Below are 24,016 nucleotides of genomic sequence, written 5' to 3' on the forward strand. Positions count from 1 at the left end.
CTCCCCAGCCCTCCCTGCAGCCCGTTCTGCTCTGCCTGGAACATCCCTCAGCACGCCAGGCTGGGCTTTGTGGGCCTGCCTCACCTCGGCCAGGGCTCTGTGCTGATGCTTCAGCCTCATCTCAGTGCTCAGGGCTCTTCTCCTCTCCAGCAGCAGCTCTGAACTCTGCCCTGCTTCTTCCTCTCGCTCAAGCCCAGCTCCCAGGCAACGGGAGGGTGGGAAATGCTGGCACTGCTGGTGTGAGGAGCTGTGCTCTCCCTGCAGCACCGGGCAGGGAATGCTGGCTCCTGCTGCAGGCACTCTGCACATCCCACGGGCTGGGGAAGGGCCCAGCGCCGAACCTGACAGCCACTGCCAGGAGCTCAGTGCCACTGGTGCCCAGGGAGGGCTGGGGAGGATCTCAGCTGTGTCACTGCCAGGAGCTCAGTGCCACTGGTGCCCAGGGAGGGCTGGGGAGGATCTCAGCTGTGTCAGTGCCAGTGGTGCCCAGGGATGGGCTGGTGGGCTTTGTGGGCCTGCCTCACCTCGGCCAGGGCTCTGTGCTGATGCTTCAGCCTCATCTCAGTGCTCAGGGCTCTTCTCCTCTCCAGCAGCAGCTCTGAACTCTGCCCTGCTTCTTCCTCTCGCTCAAGCCCAGCTCCCAGGCAACGGGAGGGTGGGAAATGCTGGCACTGCTGGTGTGAGGAGCTGTGCTCTCCCTGCAGCACCGGGCAGGGAATGCTGGCTCCTGCTGCAGGCACTCTGCACATCCCACGGGCTGGGGAAGGGCCCAGCGCCGAACCTGACAGCCACTGCCAGGAGCTCAGTGCCACTGGTGCCCAGGGAGGGCTGGGGAGGATCTCAGCTGTGTCACTGCCAGGAGCTCAGTGCCACTGGTGCCCAGGGAGGGCTGGGGAGGATCTCAGCTGTGTCAGTGCCAGTGGTGCCCAGGGATGGGCTGGGGAGGATCTCAGCTGTGTCAGTGCCTGGAGCTCAGTGCCAGCCATGGCCAGGGATGGGCTGGCAAACAGGGCAGGCGCCGGAGAGACCGGGGGATAAATCTGTGTTGGGCATGGAGCAGCCTGCCCTCCTTCCCACCCCCTCCTGTTCCTGTCACCTTGTCTGTGTCACCTCTTCCTGTCCCTGCTCACCTTGTCTGTGTCACCTCCTCCTGTCCCTGCTCCCCTTGTCCATGTCACCTCCTCCTGTCCCTGCTCACCTTGTCCATGTCACCTCCTCCTGTCCCTGCTCACCTTGTCCATGTCACCTCCTTCCCCTCTGCCCTGGCCCCCTGTCCTGCTGCAGCCCATGGAAGAGGGGTGGCTGTGTGTGAAGGTGCTGAAAAGGCTGAAGGGATCCCAGGAATGGGCAGATGTTCTCCAGAGGCACCTCTGGCTCATCAGCCTGCCCTGGCTCTGCAAGCACCCAAAACTTCACAGGAACACTTTCCTCCTCCCTCCCCCTCCTCAGGGGCTGGGGAGGATCTCAGCTGTGTCAGTGCCAGTGGTGCCCAGGGAGGGCTGGGGAGGATCTCAGCTGTGTCAGTGCCAGTGATGCCCAGGGAGGATCTCAGCCGTGTCACTGCCTGGAGATCAGTGCCAGTGATGCCCAGGGAGGGGCTGGGGAGGATCTCAGCTGTGTCAGTGCCAGGAGCTCAGTGCCAGCCATGGCCAGGGATGGGCTGGCAAACAGGGCAGGCACCGGAGAGACCGGGGGATAAATCTGTGTTGGGCATGGAGCAGCCTGCCCTCCTTCCCACCCCCTCCTGTTCCTGTCACCTTGTCTGTGTCACCTCTTCCTGTCCCTGCTCACCTTGTCTGTGTCACCTCCTCCTGTCCCTGCTCCCCTTGTCCATGTCACCTCCTCCTGTCCCTGCTCCCCTTGTCCATGTCACCTCCTCCTGTCCCTGCTCACCTTGTCCATGTCACCTCCTCCTGTCCCTACTCACCTTGTCCGTGTCACCTCCTCCTGTCCCTACTCACCTTGTCTGTGTCACCTCCTCCTGTCCCTGCTCACCTTGTCTGTGTCACCTCCTCCTGTCCCTGCTCACCTTGTCCATGTCACCTCCTTCCCCTCTGCCCTGGCTCCCTGTCCTGCTGCAGCCCATGGAAGAGGGGTGGCTGTGTGTGAAGGTGCTGAAAAGGCTGAAAGGATCCCAGGAATGGGCAGATGTTCTCCAGAGGCACCTCTGGCTCATCAGCCTGCCCTGGCTCTGCAAGCACCCAAAACTTCACAGGAACACTTTCCTCCTCCCTCCCCCTCCTCAGGATTGTTTTAGAGTAAAATTGGCCTAAATGTAATCATAAAGCATGGAGTGTGGGCTCACACTCAGGTGTAATTCCAGCCCAGGTTATGTTCAGTTCAGAGCAGAGGCTGAGATTGCGTTGTGACATTCAACTCCATCAGGCTGTATTTGTATTCCAAAGCCATCCATTGCAAAGACTGCTCTTCATGAGCACAAAGAGCTCCAAAGCATAAATATTTATTCCTTAAAGGTTAAGATTGCCTTAAATCATTCCAGCTTATTTGGGGAGCAGCAGTTATAATTAAAATAAGCAGTTGAACTCCATCTGCATGTATGAAATGCATATATATGTGTATATAAATATATATTTATATCTACTTGACTCTGGTGCGGATGGAAGCCGTGGGATAATTGCTTCCATCACATCAAAAGATGCACTGATATTGTTCCTGGATTGGGTAATAAATCAACAGAAAGAAGCAGCTGAAATTATATAATGGCATGTCACGTTCGAGAGGCGGCAGAAGCCGAGGTGGGGAGCGAGCAGAGCTCGTCTCCAGTGCTGCTGGAATTGCAGGGGATAATCATGCAAGTTATGGAAATCATTCCAGTTTTGGGTGTAGAGAATTCATAGAACCCAAGGATGGGGCTTGGAGCAGCCTGGGACAGGGGAAGGTGTCCCTGCCATGGCAGGAGTGGCACTGGGTGGGCTTTGAGGTCCCTCCAGCCCACACCAGGCTGGGATTCCATGTTCTGTGTTGGAATATTGTGCTGTGGCACCTGCAATTGTGGGAACACAGATCCATGAGAGCGTTCAGAGTGTGTGAGTGGGCTTTTGTAACAGACTGAAGGTTTCAGAAGTGATCCATCTTATTCCAGAATGTGCCAAGCTGGGATGGGAGCTGTTTGATGGCCCATGAGTGGCTGGTGAAAGGAGCTACAGGAAATCCTGCAGCTTGGACTGTGCTGGGAACTGTGATATTCCCAGTCTGCCTTGAAGCAGGGATGGGATGTACAGCTGTGAATATACAACCAATGGCACCGGCAGTGGTGGCTGGGAAATGGGACCTGGGCACTGCTGCTGGGACCCCTGGCTCTGCCCTGCCAGGGGATGGGCTTGGGGGGCTCTTGTGTGGCTCAGCTCCTGAAAAACTTCCCAGTTCATTGGGAATGAGTGCTCCAGGCTGGACCTCAGCTATGGCAGCAGGCAGGAATTCTTCTGCAGGACTGGGGAGCCTGGTTTAACTGGCCAGCTTCCAGCAGCAGCCCTGGGTTACTGGTTCCTCATGAATGATGCACGTGAGCAAACCAGAGTTTCTGCTTTGGGCCTCGCCCAGCAGACTGTGAGGCCCTGGATAAAGTTGCACTTTTAAAGTATTGGCAAAATAATTTCCCATGGATAGAGTGGGACACCAAGAAGTTGCGATGAGTAGCAGTGGAAACCAGAGGAGTGTTTTTTAAAATGAGAACACTGATCCTGCTGTGACCTGCTGGGAGGGCATTGATCTATCCTGGCAAATTCTTACTTTGAGGGCCACACGTTCATTAATTTTAAATTTCTGGCGCTGTTTATTGGCTGAAGATCCGTGGGCATCGTGGCCAGGAATCGAGCTGAACACAAACCTTGTTTTAACCCTGCAGTGGGGGCAGGAGATGTGCTCAGCAGATGAGTTCCTGAGTCACTGAGGCTGGAAAAGCTCCCTGAGATGGCCAGGAGCAGCTGCCAGAGCAGCACCCAGCGGGTGCTCAGCGCTGCCCACGGCCTCCAGGGCACAAAGGCTGAGGGTTTTAAAGGGAATTGTTATTTACCAGGGAAAATTCCCCTCTGCCCTTATGTCTGCTCGCAGGTTCTGCCTCCAGGCTGGACAGTGCCGTGGGGCCCCTGGTGCCAGCACAGGTCACCCGTGTCACCGCCCTGGCCGCGCCCGTCACCCTCATGGCCACCAACCTGCTGGAGCAGGCACGAGCAGGTGGGTGCTGTCCCCGTGGCTGGAAGGGCAGGGATGCCACGCTCTGTGTCCTTGCAGCCAGGCTGAGCCCTGTCCTGCAGGAGTGGGACCCCCAGGTGTGCTGGGGCTCTGCTGGGCTGCTGCTTCCTGACCTGGGCCACTCTGCCCAGGAGGGGCTGCCACTGTCACCTTGGAGGCACCACGGGGCCCTGAGGGCACCTTCCCAGACCTGTTCTGGGGGAAAAAAGGTGTTTATCAGGAATCCCTAGGGATCAGTTCAGATATAACCCCTGACCTCCACACCAGGGGAGCTGTGGCTGCCCCAGCCCTGCCAGGGTCCAGGGCCAGGCTGGGCAGGACTTGGAGCGTTCTGGGACAGTGCAAGGGTGGGACTGGATGGGCTTTAAGGTCCCTCCCAACCCAAAGCAGGCTGTGGTTCATGATTTCCAGGGCAGTGGCAAAGAGCAGCTCTTGGGCAGGGTGGCTGTGTCCCTGGGAAATCCAGCCATGGAATGAGTTTGTCCCTGAGCTCCACCCCAGCACAGAATTTGTCTGGGTTCCTCTCCTGTTCCCCCTCCAAATCCCCTGAACAATGACAGGGAGGGTGGACACTGTTTGATGGAGGGGGAGAAAAGCTCAGCTCAAAGAGATTTGTTCTGAGAGGGGAAAGAAGCACTTGGAGGGCACAGCAGGAGTGCTCAGAGCAGCAAAGAAAGAATTAAAGGGGAAAGCAGCGTGGGCAGGAAGGAGCTGTATGCCTGGATTGGGGCAGGACCTGCCTGGTGGGAGCAGAGCTGGGATCCCACACTTGGATTGAGTAAAAGCCAGCAGAGGAGGAGCTGGGGATCAGTCAGGGAAGGTTTTGGGCTGATCTCAAACACCAGAGCCATGAGGTTGTGGGGACAGACAGAGCTGGCCTGTGGAGATGCTGGGGGAGGATAAACCCCACAGTGTGGGATGTGTGTACTTAATAAATCCAGTCCTTGGGAGCACTTAAGAGTCAAACTGTTAAACTTTTTTGAGATTAATGCAGGTTTGGTCTCTGCATATTTTTACGAAACAAATTTTGACTGTGCCTTGTCCACAGCTCCTCATGGCATGAATCCATCTTCCCTCTTCCCCTTCCTCTCTAATTCTGCTTTTAACGAGATGTGAGATGTTTGTGATCACACCCAACATCCTCTGTGCTATACCCAAGGCAGTTTTGCAGCTTCACCTTTGCTTGCCATGCTGTGAATTATTCATGTCCCTGTGCTGGTGAGAAGCCTCTTTAATCAGGAGCCTTTATCTCCATCTCCCCTCATCCTCCAGCACGAGCAGAACTCACCAGTTCTAGCTGTGCTGCTGACTTTGGGGTGAAAAAGGAGTTGGAAATGTCTCATGCTGGCTGCGCTGCCAGGCTGCAGCTCAGTTTGAGCACTGAGGATGGGGGAGAGGTTAATGAACGAGCAAAGAGTGAAGGTGTGCCCTGTGAGCACCTGGTGCTGGTCCCTCCCAGCGTGGGCACAGGAGGGGAGGTCTCCAGGGATGGGGAACACTGACTGGGGTTCCCTTGGGAAGCAGGAGATCCTGGGGCTCCTCCCTGGCATGGCCAGCCCCACTCCAGGGGGATCCCCGAGCCTGGGGAGGGAGGAACAACCTCGGATTGTTTTCCTCTTTCCCTTGCACTGCGGGCAAACACTCAGTGTTCAACTGCAGGTGTCAAACTGAACGGCTCCTGCTGTGCACAGCCTTCAGGGCTTCCCTTTGTTATTTCATTTTACTGGTTGGTTGCTGTTTCTTTTTTTATTTTTTAAATTTTTTTTATTCTCATCCTCTTTTCTCATTGCCAATGCCCAGAGTGCTGTAGCAGCGTGTTCCACACGGGAATGCCCGAGGAGCTGCCTGCTGCAGAGCTCACCATGGCTGCAGCACCCAGGAGGCTCCCTGGGCCTTGGCTGTGCTGGGAGGGAGCTTTCCAGGGGGAAAGGAGAGGGAGATTCCCAGGAGAGAAAGGTGAGGGAGATGTCCCAGGAGAGAAAGGAGAGGGAGATGTCCCAGGAGGGAAACGAGAGGGAGATGTCCCAGGAGGGAAACGAGAGGGAGATGTCCCAGGAGGGAGCAGAGGCTGCCTGGGTGCTGCAGCAAAACGAGAGGGAGATGTCCCAGGAGGGTGCAGAGGCTGCCTGGGTGCTGCAGCAGTGTCCCCTCAGGAGCAGAGGGGCTCTGTGCCCACAGCAGCACCTCCCTGCTCTGAGCCTCATCCTCATCCTCACTGAGCAGTGACCAAGGCAATTGCTCTGGGTTGGACTTGCCTTTGCACAACCCAGAGCTCTGTGCTTTGGGTCTGCTCCTGTTTCAGTTTCCATCTGCAGCTGACATCTGTGAATTCCTGCCTGGCAAGGTCAGCCCTGGCACAGGGTGCCCAGAGCAGCTGTGGCTGCCCCTGGATCCCTGGCAGTGCCCAAGGCCAGGCTGGACACTGGGGCTGGAGCACCTGGGACAGGGGAAGGTGTCCCTGCCATGGCAGGGGTGGAATGGGTGGGATTTGGGGTCCCTTCCCACCCAACCCATGCCATGATCTGTATCAGAGCTTCCAAAGGCAGGGAATGTTTCCTGTCCCTGGAGCCCACGTGCCTGTGGGATGAGATTCACCCTGTATTTCACAGGGATGAAATGCATGGCTGCTTTCAAATCAATGGTGAGTGTAGAAGCACCACTGTCACCCTGGCCATTGCTTGTGCCCTCTCAGGGCTCCCTGGGGCACTGCTCTGTGCCTGGCAGTGGCTCTGTGTCACCCTCTGTGCCAGGCCTTGCTCAGGGCTGTCCTTCCCCTCCCAGCAGGAGGGGGCACTTGCACCAGTGTCACCTCCTGTGTCCAGAGCACCAAAGTGCCTGGGAAGGCTTTGATTCCCAATTACCAGATATCCAGGGAGGGAAGATGAATTTTGAGCCCTTTTTGATGTGTATCAGCAGCTCCCTGCTCCTGGCTCCTTTAATGTGGAAATTAATGGCTCTGGTTTGTAAATCTTCTTTTTTGCTCCCATAAAGCCATCTTCTGAGCAAAATGCCATGGATTTCATGTTGTATTATTCTGAGACATTCCGAGGGAAGCAGACTCAAATGGGGGTCTGTTCTGTACCCAGAGGAATTTTGAAATAATTGGAGTAGCATTTTGAGGTGAATCTGCCCCATGGATCCAGAGTGGTTTGGGCTGGAACTCCCGTCCCCTCAGCCCATCCCATTGATCCCATCCCCTTATCCCATCCCACCCCTGCCATGGCAGGGACACCTTCCCCTGGGCTCCCAGCCCCAGTGTCCAGCCTGGCCTGGGACACCCAGGGGCAGCCAGGGACACGTGGGAGGGGACAGGGGACACCCCCAGGAGTGAGGGGTGTACAGAGGGGTGTCACACACCGTGTCCACCCTGCTGCAGAAGGGATGGGCCAGCCCACCTCAGCTCAGACCCCCAATATGTGTTTGAAGAGGACAAGCAGACAAAAACCCCCAAATTAAGACAATCCCGTATTTCTTACCGTCTTCCTGTGCACCCTCCTTTGTTGGGATGTTGGCTCTGTCCCACCCCTGCTGCCTGCCTGCCTTTCCCTGCTGTCCCCTCTGCCATCACACACGTTCTGCAGGCAGCAGACAGCTCAGGGTTTGGGATTTCAGGATGGAGACAGCCCTCTGTAGAGGAGGGAAATGTTATTTCCTGCGTGCAGTGGCAATCGATGCAGCACTCCCTGGACACTCCCACAGAGGGTACCAAGCAGGGCAGGACCTGCGGGCTGGGAACAGGGGATGCCAGGGGGGAGGAGAGAATCGGGAATGCTTCAGCTTGGAAAACCCCCCCGAGCTCCTGGAGGCCAGCCATGAGCCAGCCCTGCCCAGCCAGGGGGGACGTGTCCCTGGGGATGTGTCCCTGGAGATGTGTCCTGGGGATGTGCCCCAGGGGATGTGTCCCTGGGGATGTGTCCCTGGGGATGTGCCCCAGGGGATGCGTCCCTGGAGGTGTGTCCTGGAGGTGTGTCCCAGGGGATGTGTCCCAGGGGATGTGTCCCGGAGGTGTGTCCCAGGGGATGTGTCCCTGGGGATGCGTCCTGGAGGTGTGTCCTGGGGATGTGTCCCACTGAAATGGGGGCTCTGGAGAGGAGATGCACGCTGGGCACAGGGGTGTGACTGAAGGGGACGAGTGGCAGTCTGGGGCTCTTCAGCAGCTTTGGCTGGTTGTGAGTTGATTTATGCAGATTAAAAGAGCTCCTCTCCCTCACAGAGCGTGGCAAGGACCCGAGCAGAGCCGCCTGCCCCCCGACGCTGATCCTGCACACGGAGAGGAAGAGTGTCCCCACGGGCAGTGACAGTGACAAGGTGTGTCCTGGAGCCCCTTCCAGAGCCCCTGGGAGCCCTGAGCTGCACAGGTCTGGGTCAGGGCTGGGCTGGACACTCAGGATCCTTCCCTGCTGTGGAATTTAAAGAGCCATGGATTTCATTTACCCTGGAGATTTGCAGAGCTCTGGCACTGTCAGGGGATCAGGGGACACTTAGGGCTGGTTTGGTCCCCATGGAGCTCCAGAGCACTTTGGGTGGGAAAGGACCCCAAATGCCACCCAGTGCCACCCCTGCCATGGCAGGGACACCTTCCCCTGTCCCAGGTGCTCCAGCCCCAGTGTCCAGCCTGACCTTGGGCACTGCCAGGGATCCAGGGGCAGCCACAGCTGCTCTGGGCACCCTGTGCCAGGCCTGCCCACCCTACCAGGGAACAATTTCCAAAATCCCATCCAGCCCTGCCCTCTGGCACTGGGAGCCATTTTCTGTGTCCTGTCTCTCCATCCCTGTCCCCAGTCCCTCTCCAGCTCTCCTGGAGCCCCTTCAGGCCCTGGCAGGGCTCTGAGCTCTCCCTGGAGCTGCTCCTCTCCAGGTGTCCCAGAGAGGATCCAGCCCTGGGATCATTTGGTGCCTCCTCTGGACTCCCTCCAGCAGCTCCAGACATGTTTCTGTTGTGTGCTGGGGACAGAGGAGCAGCTGGGGGACAGTCACTCCCTCGTGCCATGGTGATGTCCCTGAGCAGTCCCAGAGGAGCTGCTGGAAGGAGCAGGGCTGGCACAGGCCCCCCCAGCCCCGGGGAGCACCCCCTACTCCCAGGATGGGTCCTGTCCTGGTGGTGCCACCCTCGGGGCTGTCCCTCACCCACTGTGCCCTGGGAGCTGCTGGCATGGACAGAGCTGCTTGGCTGCTTTTTCCCGCGTGCTGCTCTAAGTGGGGAGGCGTTTTTGTAATCCCCATTTCTCTGGGCTGCTCCAGAGGCAGCTGGCTGTCCACAAAGCCTCTCCTGCAATTCTGGCCACGGGGCGACCCCCTGCAGGCTGAGGGGGATTTGTACCCCGGGAGCAGCTCTGGGCACTGCTCTGTTTGCTAACTCATCCCTCTGTGTCCCCAGGATCACTCCTTCAAGCTGCTGAGCCAGGCTGACAGCGCTTCCAGCGGGAACAAGCCCGTGGCATCGGCCCCGGTGCCAGGATCGCCGTGGTGAGCAGCTGCCAGGGCCCTTCCCCTGTGCCAGCCCTCCCCAGGAGCCTCCCTGGGCTGGCACAGCACTGCCAGGGGCTTCAGCAGCGTGGCTGGCAGCTCCTGGCAGAGCTTTTCCATGCCCCGTGGCCTGAGGAGGGTGAGGGAGGGAGCAGCAGCCAAACCTGCAGGGCAGCTCGGCTGGCACTGGGCTGGGGCACAGGGGAACAGCAGCCCAGTTTTTAATAAATGCTGCTGCTTTCCAGGGCCAGCTCCTGCCTGTCCCAGCTCCTTGGTGGCACTGGGTGACCCTGCCTGCCCTGCATGGTGCAGGGGGTGTCTGACACAGGCTGTGCCTCGTGGGGCTCGTGCCCTGAGCACTGACAGCAGCAGCTGGGTCAAGCTCTCGTGGCATTTTTAAACAAAAACCCTTCTGCACTTTGTGGCCTGAGTGGTTGATGGGGGGATTTTTATGCCCTTTACCCCTAGAATAATTAGTTTATACCTGGTTTAGTTTATTTAGTGTATACCTGGGGGCTGACACCATGGGAGCTTTGCTCCCAGCCCCATCCATCCTGGCTTTGGGCACACCCAGGGATCCATCTGACCCTGCCAGCCCAGCTGTCTCTTTGCCTGAATTCCTGGATTTCCCCTTCCTTCTGGGAGACCTGGGGTGTTTCTGGAGCCTTGCTTTGGATTGTTTCTGCCCATCCCCATGGTGCTCTCCAGGAGGGGCTCAGGATTTCTGGGAGAACAGAGCTTCCCACAGCCCAGAACTCTTCCAAATCATTCCAGTTCTGAGAAAGAACCTCTTATGTGAGAGAGCCAGAGGTTTGTGATCCAAACCATTGTGCAGGGAAAGAAACATGAAGTATTCATGCAGTATTTGTAGTATGTGGGCTATATATTATGTAGGATTACACAGATAATGAGTTAGAAAGGTGATTAAAGATATTTGTCACATGCATGTCACTGAATCCAGGATGCCAAACCTCCCGTGGGTTTGTACAGCCAGTTTTGTGGGATCTTACCTGTCCTGCACGGGGTGTGCTGGATTATTTTATAACTCCTGCAGTGAGGGAGCACTCTTCCTATTTCCAGTCCTTTACCCGGACCAGACCCTTTTAAACCCAGCTTTACTCCCTGCTTTTAATAACAATTAAGCATCAGAGCTTGTAATTGTAAGGTTTGTTCCTTCCGGGTGTTTTTGCTTCAGAGCCAGGCACATTTTCCTCCCAGCAGTGTGCGTGCCTCAGCCAGGGGGGTTTAGCTCTCATTGGGATTCAGGAGGTGCCTGGCATGGAAATTCTCTTTGTTTATTTACATTTGTTTATATAAATTCAGGATGTACATCTCCAGGATTTTGGGTGTCTCTGGGGTGTCCCAGGGTGTGCCCAGGATGTCTTTGGGGTGTGCCCAGGATGTCTCTGGGGTGTCCCTGGGTGTCTCTGGGGTGTCCCAGGGTGTCTTTGGGGTGTCCCTGGGTGTCTCTGGGGTGTCCCAGGGTGTGCCCAGGATGTCTTTGGGGTGTCCCTGGGTGTCCCAGGGCTGCGGTGCCCCGCTGTGGGCACGTTGCTGGTCCCTGGCCGGGCTCTGAGGCTGGTGTGTCGCTTGGAGCAGGTGTGTGGTCTGGACTGGAGATGACCGGGTGTTCTTCTTCAACCCCACCATGCAGCTGTCGGTGTGGGAGCGGCCGCTGGACCTGCGGCACCGCGGGGACATCAAGCGGCTGCTCGAGGACCCCCCGCACAAACGCAAGCTGGAGGCTGCAGCAAGTAACCAAACCTGGCCTTGTTCCCTCTCCCTGAACAGCGGGAGCCCCCGAGCCAGGGCTGGGTGTGCTCCTGGAGGTGTGAGACCCGGAGACAGAGAGGTGGCCCGCGGGCATTCCCGAGGGAGGGAAAATCGATGTTCCTCACAAATTCCTTGTTTTCCCTGGAATGCTGGGCTGGGGGACTGGGCCTCCTCCTTGTCCAAAAATCTCAGTTTCACTGGCAGAGAAGCAGCAGTGGCCTGGTGCAGGAGCTGGATCTCTGCTGGTGCAGTCCCTGTCAGGGGGCACCGTGTGTTTCGCTGCCCGAGGTCAGGGTGGGCATTGCCATCACTGCCTGCTCCCAAAGCACTGAGGATCACCCAGCCCAGCTGTGCAGGGGGAAATCCCAGCAGGGAGGGTTGGGGGAAAGGCTCCCCTGCTCCTGGGAGCTGCTGTGTCCCATGCCACAGCTCCTGAGGCTCCACACTGCCCGTTCTGGAGGGGTGTCCCTTGCTGGGGACATCAGCCATGGCAGTCCTTGGAACTGCTCCTGGCCTTGGCTGGCTGCTGGGATTCTTGAATATTCTGGTTTTTGGTGGTGAAAGAACAGTCACCTCCTCCAGCTGCTGCTCATTCCTTAGTGGGGAGGGAGAAAAGTCAAGGGGGAAAGAAGCAGGACTGTTGTGGTTGTTTCCAGGTGCTGTGTTTTGTAACTGAATGGGGCTGGTGGCACTGCCAGGCCACTGCAGGGCCTGCCCTGTGCCCCCCGGGCAGCAGGGATGGGCACTGGCTTTGGTCCAGGGGGACAGCTGCCAGTCAACCCCTGCAAACCCCAAATAACTGTTAGAAACACCAAAGAACCCCTGCAAACCCCAAATAACTGTTAGAAACCCCAAAGAGCCCCTGCAAACCCCAAAGAGCCCCTGCAAACCCCAAAGAGCCCCTGCAAACCCCACAGAACCCCTGCAAACCCCAATGAACCCCTGCAAATCCCACAGAACCCCTGCAAACCCCGAAGAACCCCTGCAAACCCACATAACCACTGAAAACCCCTAACTAACCACTGCGAATCCCAATGAACCTCTGCAAACACCAAAGAACCCCTGAGAACCCCCAAATAACCCCTGCAAACCCCACAGAACCCCTGCAAATCCCACAGAACCCCCAGCCCCGTGCCTGCAGGGAGATAAAAGTGAGCCATTTTCAGCTTCTCTGTCAGCAGAAGAGCAGCTCCAAGGAGGGCTCTCTGTGTCCTCCAGCTGACACAGCCTGTAATTCCATTTTTCTCTCTGAATTTCCACAGCAGGTGCTTGTGTATACATTTCTGTATAATTTTTGTGTGTGGCTTGAAGAGCTTTAGCTGTGGATGAAATTCCTCCAGAGCCTGTCTGCTGAAATTCATTCTTCAGGAGAAAAACAGGGCTTTTAATTGCAGGATCTGCTGCAAGCTCAGTGAATTCCTGCCAAGGGATGGCCAGACACAAAGCTGAGGGTCATTGTTATGGTCTCTATCATTGTTCCTGCTCTGTAATTAATTAACAGAAGAGTCTTAACTCAGGCCTGATAGGTGCCACTTCAAAAATCTATTTTTTGCTGTGCTCCATCCTTTCCATTTATTATCTCTACCACAAAGATTTGATTCATGCTCCTGGTTTTTTATGGCCATGACTTCCATTGTTGTTAGATAGTCTTAATCCTCCCTGCTATAATTGGGCCCTGTGGTTGCTCAGGGTTGGAGCAGTTCATAATTAGTATAGATTAGCTCTGAGGTGAGGGGGATTATTTGTTACCTCTTTTCTTAGCTTGTAACCTCCAGTAAATAAATAACACAAACGAGCTGAGTGTTCCCAGCAATGCTTCCCACATTTATTTAGCTGAGTGGCTGCTGCTGAGATTTAAATAGAATTTTCAAATCAAACATCTTTAAAAAAAAAAGATCTCAAGCAAAGTTTTCCATGGGACGCTCTGGGTTGTCTCTGCTGAAGGATCAAGTGCTTTTTAAATTTGGGCATAAATGAGAAATGGTTCATAGTGACTGCTCCTCCACCAAGTGTTTGTTCCAGGAGATTGATGTGGCTGCTCCCTAATGGGGTCCCCTGAGGCCATCCCATGGACTGGGGAGCAGGGGCAGCTCCTGCAGGGCCCAGAGCATTGATCTGCTGAGATCTGTTCCTCAGCTATTCCAGAGCATTGATCTGCTGAGATCTGTTCCTCACTGCTCCAGAGCATTGATCTGCTGAGATCTCTTCCTCAGCTGCTCAGGGTCTGCCTGGCTGCTCGGGCTGAGGAGGACTTTCCAGCTAATTAATAGGAAATGGGCATTATGGAGTCACCAAATCATGGAATGGTTGGGCTGGGAGGGACCTCAAATCCCACCCAGTGCCACCCCAGCCATGGCAGGGACACCTTCCCCTGTCCCAGGTGCTCGCAGTGCCCAGCCTGGCCCTGGACACAGTTGGCAGAACTCCTGCTGAAACCAGTGCTGATGTCATTTACTGAATTCCCACAGGAATTTTGGGCCCTTTGGCACTCAGCCAAGAGTCTGAAGCCCATCCCTGGATCCAGCACATAAATATTTGCCAGCCCACGTGCTGGGGACCCTCCAGGGCAGGCACAGCAGGGCTGGGACTTCTGTGTCCTTTGGGGTTTTGGTGAGAGCTGCAGCTCCTTTGGTAGAGGTGAACAAAAAAGGTTTTAGAATTCAGATTTGTTTCCCTTGTCTGTGCCTGAAAATCCAAGCTCTGAGTCCCTCAAGGACCTGTGTCCAGGCCTGACCAGGGGGTGACCTGGCCTTGGAGCTGCTCTGCAGCCTCAGGAGCCTGGGGGTTCTTGGATCTCCCCAGCCCTGCCAGGTGCTGCTGGAATTCCTGGGAAAGCAGCCTGAGACTGGCTGATCCCAGGGGGAGAAATGGGGCAGGAGAATTACCTCCAGGGAATCCTTCAGGCTGCCAGCAGGGAAATGACTTTGCAGGAATGTCTTCAGTTGCATTTTGAAGGGAAGGGAGGAGGGAGGATCAGGTGAAACAATAATAAGATTTAAAGCAATCATGTCATGGATGAAAAATGAGGAATTTTGCTGACTGGAAATGGTCACTTTATTGCTGTTGCTTCCATTTGGATGAAGGCAATTCTGAGGATTTTATAAAATACTTGTTATTTCTAAAACCCTCTGTGGGAGGTGACAGCCAGGAAATACCTGAGCAGCAGAGACAGGGAAGAGAAGTCAATCTGAGGAATTTGTATCCCCATTTATCTCGTTCAGATCTGATAATGACTTCTTTCTTTTCAGCAGACAAGTGTGTTAGCTCTTGTCCAGGGGATGAAAATGACGATCTGAGCATCAAAACCAAGAGAAATAAGTAAGTTCTAGAGTTCCCATGTCTCTGTCTAACGGTGGGAAGGGCTGGTACAAGAAGGGCAAGTTAAAGCACTTTTGTTCTGTGTGGGTGAACAATGGGAGCATTCTCCAGGTGTCCAGTCCTCACAGAGCCAGGACTCTCTGCAGCCTCTGTTTCCCCTGGACACCACCTGGTTTTGTCTGGGGAACTCTTCCTTTATCGAATGGTTACAGACAAGGCTGTGGGTTATTCCAGAGGCACTGGATAAAGCTTTCCCTCCCTCAAGTGCAGCAGGTTTTCCCTGCTCTCAGGCTCAGAAGCAGCCCCAGGTGCTGCTGTTGCTGACCTTCATTCCCACATGTGCCTCACCCTCTCCTGAAGGCACAGCTGGAAAGGCAGCTCTGAGCTGTGCAGAGTGCCCAGCTCCGTGCCAGGTCCTTCTGAGAGGGCAGGCACAGCCTTTGTGCTGGGGAGCTTTGAGAAGTCAAAAGACCTAGAGCAGAGGCAGGTCAGAGTTACAGAGTAAAGCAGAGATTGATTCAAAGGATCTCCTCCATGGATCCACCTTGGGCAGCACAAGAGCCCAGCCAGGGCTGCACCCAGGATGAACCCAAATGGTCCCAAAATGCACGAGCGCTCCCGGGGTCTCTCCCTGGGATCAGCTCTGCTCCATGTGCACATTGCAGTTCAGTGTCCAATTCCAGCTCAGCCCCTGCACTCCCATCCTGCTTGTTTTTCTCTCTGCAGCCCACGGGGTTTGTGCTCCTGGGCTGAGATTTGGATCATTTGTCCTTGGTGCCCAGCTGGAGCAGGAATTGTTTTGTCTCCCTGCTCTGTGCACAGAGCTCACCATCCCCTGGTGTGAACCCAGACCCACACACTGAAGAAGCTCAGAATGTGAAATAGAAAAACTAAACCTGAGGCTTCAGTGGATTATTACAGCTGTGCTGAACTGGATCCTTTATTGTGATTTTTGTAATGAAAAAATGCCCCCTTTAAGGTCCCCCTCCTTGGCAAGGGCTGTATGAATCTGTCACTTTGCTGGACATTGAGTTTGGGTGTCACATCCCTCTGGTGGCCCCGAGTGACCCTCCCGCCTCCAGGAGCTGCTGCAGCCCCTCCAGCTCCAGGTGTGGTGCCCAGCTGTGAGCGTGGGAGCTCCTGGGATGTCCCAGGGAGGATTCAGGGGCCCAGGGATGAACCCCCGTGCAGGTGAGCGTGGCTGACCCCCGTCTGTGTTGCCCTGTCCAGAACAGAGGAGTGCCAGGCTGCGGGCCCGGCTGGCGCTGAGGAGGAGCAGGCAGGGGAGGAAGGCTCGGCCCCGCGGGTCTCACCGCCCCTGGAGGAGAGGATCACCCACTTCAGGGACATGCTGCTGGAGAGGGGGGTAAGGAGCAGCCCTTCCTGGGACTCTGCAGGCCCCTGCAGCCGTGCCCTGGCCCCGCAGCCATGGCAGAATCAGCACTGGGGTCCTGTCCCTGAGCCCTGGGGCTGGTGACACTGTCAGTGTCCCCACTGCCGCCCCTGGGAACTGGGACCCTTTCCAGACACATCCCCAGGGATGTGCAGAGGCAGCAGCTCTCCCAGCAGGGCAGGGGCTCAGAGGGACGTGGGGCTGTGGGCACTGCCCTGTCCTCAGCTCTGGGGTGTCCATCACCACAAACTGCAGGGATTCCAGCACTGGGCAGCCAGTTTCACTGACTGGCCATCCAAAATCGTGGAATCATAAATGGTTTGGGTTGGAATGGACCTCAAACCCCACCCATTCCCCCCCTGCCATGGCAGGGACACCTTCCCCTGTCCCAGGTGCTCCCAGCCCCAGTGTCCAGCCTGGCCTTGGGCACTGCCAGGGATCCAGGGGCAGCCACAGCTGCTCTGGGCACCCTGTGCCAGGCCTGCCCACCCTGCCAGGGAACAATTCCTGCCCCAAATCCCATCTGACCCCACCCCCTAGCAGCATAAAGCCATTAATGCTTATCCAGGTCCTTGGGGAAGGATGTTCTGGAGATGGTTCCAGCTGTGCTGAGCTGAGGACAGGGAATGCTCTGGGTTTGGGCTCAGGGGCACAGGGAGGTGTGAAATGAGCAGTGGGTGCAGGTTCTCTGCCTCCCCCACACTGCCACGTGTACCCCATAAAGGGAATGTCACTCCTGTAGGAAATACAGCCCAAGGTGGCTCTTGTCAGGCACTAAAGCCTATAAAATTTATCCTAGCAATCAGCAGGCTTTAAAGGGTGATAATTAGAGCTTCAGCAGCTCAGCAATGAATTATCCCCACGCCAGAGCTGCTTTATTAATACAGCTTGTTATTTATGCTGCAGAAATGCAGAAGGGCCATGAAGGAGCCCTGGGTGAAGACTTTGCTGGCAGATTGGAACTCGGGGGGCAATAAGTCAGTGTTTGGAAGGATTAGGGGTGTTCTAGAGCAGGATTCTCAGGTGTTTCTATGTAAGATTTGCTCCTAAAATAAAGAAAATTGGGAAATTCACTGTTTGGATTCACTGATGTTTAAAAATGGGGAGAGAAGAGGTTACTTTGCTTTTACCCTGAATGTCTTCCCACTGTCCAGCTCAGCAGCAGCTGCCTGGCGTGGCTGAAGCACAGGGAGACCATTAATGCCATTTAAATCTGATTATTTAATGACCATCCCTTGCCCTGTCCTCCTGAAGGAGTTGCTGGATGGAATCACAAAGAGCTCGAAGCAGATGGAGTTTGCCAGTGGAGCTCTGCATCTTCCCACAGAAATTATGTCAAGAGAAGAATATTTATTGTAGCATTTTAAAAATAGAGGGGGTTTGGGGGAGCTCCAAGACACAGGCACTCTTTATTCTGAAGTCTGGGGTGAGTTTTCCTCTGTCAGAATGTAATCTGAATATTCTTCTGGAAGTTTCAAAGTTTCCACAAAATTCTAAGAGGAAGAGGAAAATTTAAGGTTCCTCCTGGCTTCCTCTCCCACCCAGCATCAAAATATCCACATTCTAAGCCAGCATTTCCAGGAAGGTCTTCTCCCTGCTGGCTGCTCTCAAGGCTTCTGAAAGGATTCCAGGGAGTGTTTTTCCTCAAGGTTCTCCCTTCTTAATCCTGGGGAGAGAGGGGGATTTGTGTGTGCAGTGTACCTGGAATGAAATCAGAAACACCAGGTTATTTTAGGTGATGTTTGCCAAATGTGCAGTGTAATAATTGCTAAGCACAAAATCATCAGCTGGAATGATTATGTGATGAACTAATCTGAGCTTAATTAGCCTTAGCTCAGAGGGGGATTTGTGCAGGGAACAAAGCTGATGTCCAGGAGAGTGTGGAAGACACCAGGAAAAGAGGAGACACCAGGACAAGGGGGCACAGGGAGGGCAGCTCGGGCTGTGGGAAGGGAATGCTGGGGGGACCTGGCCTCGGATCCCAAAGGCAGCTCAAGCTCTGGGTATCCCAAAGGCCTCGGATCCCAAAGGCAGCTCAAGCTCTGGGTATCCCAAAGGCCTCGGATCCCAAAGGCAGCCTGGGCTCTGGGTATCCCAATGGTCTCAAATCCCCAAAGGCAGCCTGAATTTAGGATTTTCCAATGGCCCCAAATCCCAAAGGCAGCCTGGGCTCTGGGTATCCCAAAGGCCTCGGATTCCAAAGGCAGCTCAAGATCTGGGTATCCCAAAGGCAGCCTGGGCTCTGGGTATCCCAATGGTCTCAAATCCCCAAAGGCAGCCTGAATTTAGGATTTTCCAATGGCCCCAAATCCCAAAGGCAGCCTGGGCTCTGGGTATCCCAAAGGCCTCGGATTCCAAAGGCAGCTCAAGATCTGGGTATCCCAAAGGCAGCCTGGGCTCTGGGTATCCCAATGGTCTCAAATCCCCAAAGGCAGCCTGAATTTAGGATTTTCCAATGGTCTCAAATCCCCAAAGGCAGCCTGAGCTTTGGATTTTCCAATGGCCCCAAATCCCAAAAGCAGCCTGAGCTTTGGATTTTCCAATGGCCCCAAATCCCAAAAGCAGCCTGAGCTTTGGATTTTCCAATGGCCCCAAATCCCAAAAGCAGCCTGAGCTTTGGATTTTCCAATGGCCCCAAATCCCAAAAGCAGCCTGAGCTTTGGGTTTTCCAATGGCCCCAAATCCCAAAAGCAGCCTGAGCTTTGGGTTTTCCAATGGCCCCAAATCCCAAAAGCAGCCTGAGCTTTGGGTATCCCAATGGTCTCACATCCCCAAGGCAGCCTGAGCTTTGGGTTTTCCAATCTCAAGCTGCTCTAAGAGGAAAATGAGTCCACTTAAAGCCACTTTGCTTCATCAGAGCTTTCCTGCTGGAGTGTTAATTACTGTTTAATTATACTTCAAATTCTTTTTTTTTTTTTTTTTTTAGTGAATTCACTCTTTTGTAATTAGTTGGAGTGATTGGAATATTTTATTTCCTTCAGATTTTTCTGTCGCCAGTGCATTAGCAGGGATGTTGTAGAAGCTTTGAACTGGTGGAATTGTCCCTGGCCAGGCAGGGGATGGATCTGGGTGGTCTCTGAGGTCCCTTCCAGCCCAAAGTGCTCTGTGATTCCATGACTGCACGGGGCTGGAAGCAGCCCTGCAGGATGAGACATTCCCATCCCAATCACGGGGAGTGTGGTGCTTTAGGGTGTTCATTGCCAGCCTTCCCTGTGTGCCTCAGCTGGTCACAGCTCCAGCTCTGGAGTTGGAGTTGTCCCTTCCGTGGGCATTGGTGCCTCTGCTGCTCCAACAGCAGCACAAAATGGCATTTCCTGCCTGCTGCAGGCTCCTCCAGCACGGCTGGGGAGGGAGCATCTCCCAGAGCCCCGCTGAGCAGCAAGTCCACCCTGGCCCTGAGGGGCCCCCAGAGCTCTGCCCGAGATTAAAACCCACCTTCAGCCACGCCAGGAATGCTGCCCAGGGCTCCTCAGGCCGGGAGCAGCCAGCCCTGCCCCGAGCCCAGCCAGTCCTGCTGTCTGTGCCCCAGGTGTCGGCGTTCTCCACGTGGGAGAAGGAGCTGCACAAGATCGTGTTTGACCCACGCTACCTCCTGCTCAACCCCGAGGAGAGGAGGCAGGTGAGTGAGCTGTGAGCTGTGAGCTGTGCCCCAGCCCTACCTCCTGCTCAACCCCGAGGAGAGGAGGCAGGTGAGTGAGCTGTGAGCTGTGAGCTGTGAGCTGTGGCCCAGCCAGGCCTGCCTGCAGCCAACACCCCCAGACCAACCAGCTCCTGCAGCACTTATCCTGGGAGGGTGAAAGAATTCTGTAAAATCAGAATTTCCCTCTGCACACTCACAGGTTTGGCTCTGCCCATCGGGGGGATGCTCACCAGGCACAGGGTGGGGTTTGGGGGGTCTGGGAGCTGGACTCTGTGGGGTTTGGGGGTCTGGGAGTTGGACTCTGGGGGGTTTGGGGGGTCTGGGAGTTGGACTCCGTGGGGTTTGGGGGGTCTGGGAGTTGTACTCCATGGGGTTTTGGGGTCTGGGAGTTGTGAGTCCCTTCCCACTCAGGATGTTCTGTGGTTCCCAGGGCTCTCTCCTTGGACAAGCAAGTGTTCCAAGGTTTGATCACAGGGACCCTTGGGGTGCAGGAACAGCTCCTGAGCCTGGGAATCCTGGGAATAGGGACCTGGGAACAGGGAACCTGGGAACAGGGACTGGCTGTAGGAGGGAGATGGCCCCAAGGGAACAGTTCTACCCTGGATTATTGGGATAGTGCAGAGACACTGCTGGATTTCCATTGTTCAGGACCTTTCCCAGGGGTCTGGCAGGGTTTGGTGCTGACCCCACTGGACAGAGCACTGGGGCCTGGCCAGGGGCTCTCTGCAAGGGTTGTTTTTTCTGGGGAGCTCCAAAGGGATGTGGGGTTCTGCTGCCTTGGTAATTTGGGCATTAATTATCACTAGGGATCCCAAAGTCTGCAGATGAGGCTACAGAATTCAGGAGAGATGCAGGGATTTGCAGAGAAGGTGAACACTGCTGTTCTGTGGTTATTTCTCTCCCCTAAAAGTCTTTGTCATCCTGCAGAAGGAATAATTTTGAATATGGAATCATCCATTTTTTAAATAAACAGGATGAAAAATGAACTTATTCCATATTGTCCCGTGGTTCTCCAGAGAGCTTCCTGTAGGTATTTACCACAGGACTGGCCATACATCTTCATTTGCTCCCTTTCCAATATCTCCTTTCCTAAGGAAAAAAAAAGTGAAACAAAACCAGTGAGGAAAAACAGGAATGAAAATGTATGAGGAGCTGCCAGGATGGAAAGTGCTGCTAAAGAGCCTGAGCAGGGAGTTTGGGATTTATTTCAGGGAATGGGCAAGGACAACTCCTGGACATGATGAGTCAATCAAGAGACATTCCTTGGAGCCATGGAATCATTTTATCAGCTGTGGAGCAGCCTGGCCGTGGCAGGGGTGGCACTGGCTGGGCTTTAAGGTCCTTCCTACCAAACCAGTCTGGGCTTCTGGGATCCATATCAACACTCTACCCTTTGATTAAAGGGTAGCCCAACTGCAGCCAGGACAGAGGGCCAGTCCTTGGAGGTGATGGAATAAAAACTCCTGGACACGTGGGGAGGCAGATGAGGACTGCCCAAAACCCCCAAGGGCTTTGTCCATAACTCCTTGTCCTGGGTCTCTTCCCTGGCCAGATTTTCGAGCAGTTTGTCAAGACCCGGGTCAGGGAGGAGTACAAGGAGAAGAAGAACAAACTGCTGTTGGCCAAGGAAGAATTCAAGAAGCTTCTGGAAGAATCCAAGCTATCCCCAAGGTGGGTGTTGCCTTAGGAAGGGTTGGGAAGCTTGGCTTTGTCATTTAGGCTGAGCTTTCCAGCCCAGAATTCTTCCTAGCAAGAGAAAGATGCCTGTTCCAATGCTGGGGTGGCATTTCTTCCCTGATATTTTTCAGTATTTTGTTGTATTCCTGGGAGAGGAAATATTCCATCTGCCTCTCCCCCTCTCCCTCTGTCTGTCCCTTCCTCTCTCCCTCTCCCCCTCAGAATGTGCAACACTTTGCACAGCACATTTATTTTATATTCCTGTATATGCAGTGATTACAGAACACCCATTACTTATGGAAAATCAGTACCACAATGTTCAGTCTCATCCATGTTACGCATGCAGGTGTAATTACTCAGAAATTGCATTTAGTCTTGGGGTTTGGTGGAAGAGAAATATAATTTCTCAAAGTTCCTGTTAATGCCACGCCATTAAATTCATGGAATGTGTCCCTGCCCATGGCAGGGGGTTGGAACAAGATGATCTGTGAGGTCTCTCCCAACCCAAACCCTTCTGTGACTCTACAATTCTGTGATTAAATTAAAATACAATTTCTGTTTTGCTTTGTTTTTCTGGCGATGGATCCAGACTCACACAGTGGCAGTGCTTAGGGCAGTGCTTTCTCATTTGTAAATTACATGAAAATAAAGGGGTTTATGTTATAAATATTGTTAAATTGCTGGAACAAAGAAATGACTGTTTTCTCTGATAAAACATGCAGATAATTATTCAGCACGACCTGCGTGGGCACACGGATCCAAACAGCACGTGGGGCCTGTAGTAATTGTAATTACAAGGAACATTTTACAACAAAATTAGGGATATTCTGGGCTGATGTCCCACCCAAACTCTGCTTCCAGCACTGATATTCCCAGTGCCCAGGGGAAAAGCTGTGCTGGCCCAGAGGCCAGGAGCATTTCACCCCTGAAGGGTTTTGGGGGCTGACTGTGACAGCAAAGCACTGAGGAAGCTCCTTTCCCTGCCTTGATTTAGGCACACAATGAGAAGAATAAATCCCAAATATTTCCAATAAAAAGCAAAGAGTCACCTTGGGGAAAGGAGCTGGGCGTGCAGCCTGAAAGGCAATGAAGGTAGCAAACCCTGCTAGGAGAGAGCTCGCCTTGGAAATCCAAAACACGCAGGAGCTGAAATAAAACCTCCTTGCCGGTGGTTTTATTTCAGCTCTGTGAGCCTTGCTCTGGGAGCGTGGCTTTAATGGCTCAGCAGCCTCCTGCCAGCCACCCGCCCATGTGAAATCCCATTTCAGTCCTTGCCCGCTGCCCCAGTGCCCAGAGCCCTGGCGTGGCTCACCCCTGCATCCCAGCTCCTCCATCGCGCTGCTGTCGCACTCTCCCGTCCCCTGGCCCTGGTGTGGCTGCAGGCACAGCCCGGCTTCCCCAGGTCCCCTTTTCCACAGGACAACCTTCAAGGAGTTCGCCGAGAAGCACGGCCGGGACCAGCGCTTCCGCCTCGTCCAGAAGAAGAAGGACCAGGAGCATTTCTTCAACCAGTTCATCCTCATCCTCAAAAAGAGGGACAAGGAAAACAGGATAAGGCTACGGAAAATGAGATAAGAGCGACTGAAGCTGGCAATAAAGACGCGTGCCCGGGCTGGGCTGCAGGAAGGGATTCCAAGGAAGAGGAAACGCTCGGGGTCCCAGAGCAGCGGCGGGAGGCCCCAGGGAAAGCTGCCCCTGAACGGAGTTTGGGCAGCGCCCGCTGCTTTGGGGAAGGCTGCCCTGCAGGAATGGGAAGGATGGTTCGTTCTCAAAGAATTAATGTTTCATATTGAAGCTCTCTTTTGTACAACATCCAGAGTTTGATGCATTTCTAATTGCCGTGATATGTCGATCCCTTAATTGTTTTAATTATGCAAATTACTTGTAATATACACAAGTTATGACTCCGATGCAGATTTATAATTAAGCAGAAGCAGATGCCATCCAGAGCGATCTCAAGGCATTTCCATCATTTAGGGGAATTATCTCAAGCAATCTTTTGGCAACTCTGCATTTCCACCAAGTGTGTGGGGTCTGGTGGTCTGCAGGACCCGCTCCCGCTGCTCATCCGTCTCTGTCCAGTCCTCTGAGTAGTAGTAATCAGCTATTAATTGTTAATCTTGGTGAAGAGTGTGGAAATCCTGGCACATGTTCCGTAGGAGAACTCTCCGACCCAGAACTTGCCGTGGGCAGGGTTCCCCTCAGCCTTCCAACCCCAGTTCTGTGGTGAAGCCATCCCAGTCGGATTTGGGTTCTGTTCCTGTGTGTGAAGAGTCTGCATGAGATTTTTCTCATCATATTTGTATAAATAAATATTTAACTTTTGTAATTAAGAAGCATTTCAAGCCTGATTTCAGGGGTGAAACTTTTGGAAGAGGTTTTTTTGCCAGAACTCAAGTGGAAAATGCTGTCAGGGATGGGGTGGGGGTTGTTGGGGTGTCTGTGCAGGGCCAGGGGTTGGACTGGATCCTTGTGGGTCCCTTCCAGCTCAGGACACTCTGGGATTCCAGGAAATAAAGGGGAAAATGACACAGGGC

General features: G+C 54.4%; 1 protein-coding gene across 1 annotated transcript in view; it reads left to right on the forward strand.

Moving 5' to 3' along the window:
• The window catches only part of TCERG1L (transcription elongation regulator 1 like), a 150,054-nt gene extending 126,239 nt beyond the window's left edge, over positions 1 to 23,815 (forward strand). Inside the window, exons 6-14 of the mRNA XM_041461114.1 lie at positions 4,072 to 4,194; positions 8,426 to 8,520; positions 9,590 to 9,678; positions 11,275 to 11,432; positions 14,703 to 14,769; positions 16,000 to 16,135; positions 19,692 to 19,781; positions 21,355 to 21,473; positions 22,898 to 23,815. Coding sequence (XP_041317048.1) covers positions 4,072 to 4,194; positions 8,426 to 8,520; positions 9,590 to 9,678; positions 11,275 to 11,432; positions 14,703 to 14,769; positions 16,000 to 16,135; positions 19,692 to 19,781; positions 21,355 to 21,473; positions 22,898 to 23,054 — 1,034 coding nt within the window. The 3' untranslated portion in view covers positions 23,055 to 23,815. The remainder of the gene's footprint in view (positions 1 to 4,071; positions 4,195 to 8,425; positions 8,521 to 9,589; positions 9,679 to 11,274; positions 11,433 to 14,702; positions 14,770 to 15,999; positions 16,136 to 19,691; positions 19,782 to 21,354; positions 21,474 to 22,897) is intronic.
• The last annotated feature ends 201 nt before the right edge of the window (positions 23,816 to 24,016 follow it).

The sequence above is a fragment of the Pyrgilauda ruficollis genome, unplaced genomic scaffold (genome assembly GCF_017590135.1).
Source record: "Pyrgilauda ruficollis isolate IOZ18807 unplaced genomic scaffold, ASM1759013v1 scaffold15, whole genome shotgun sequence".
Taxonomy (NCBI): Eukaryota; Metazoa; Chordata; class Aves; order Passeriformes; family Passeridae; genus Pyrgilauda; species Pyrgilauda ruficollis.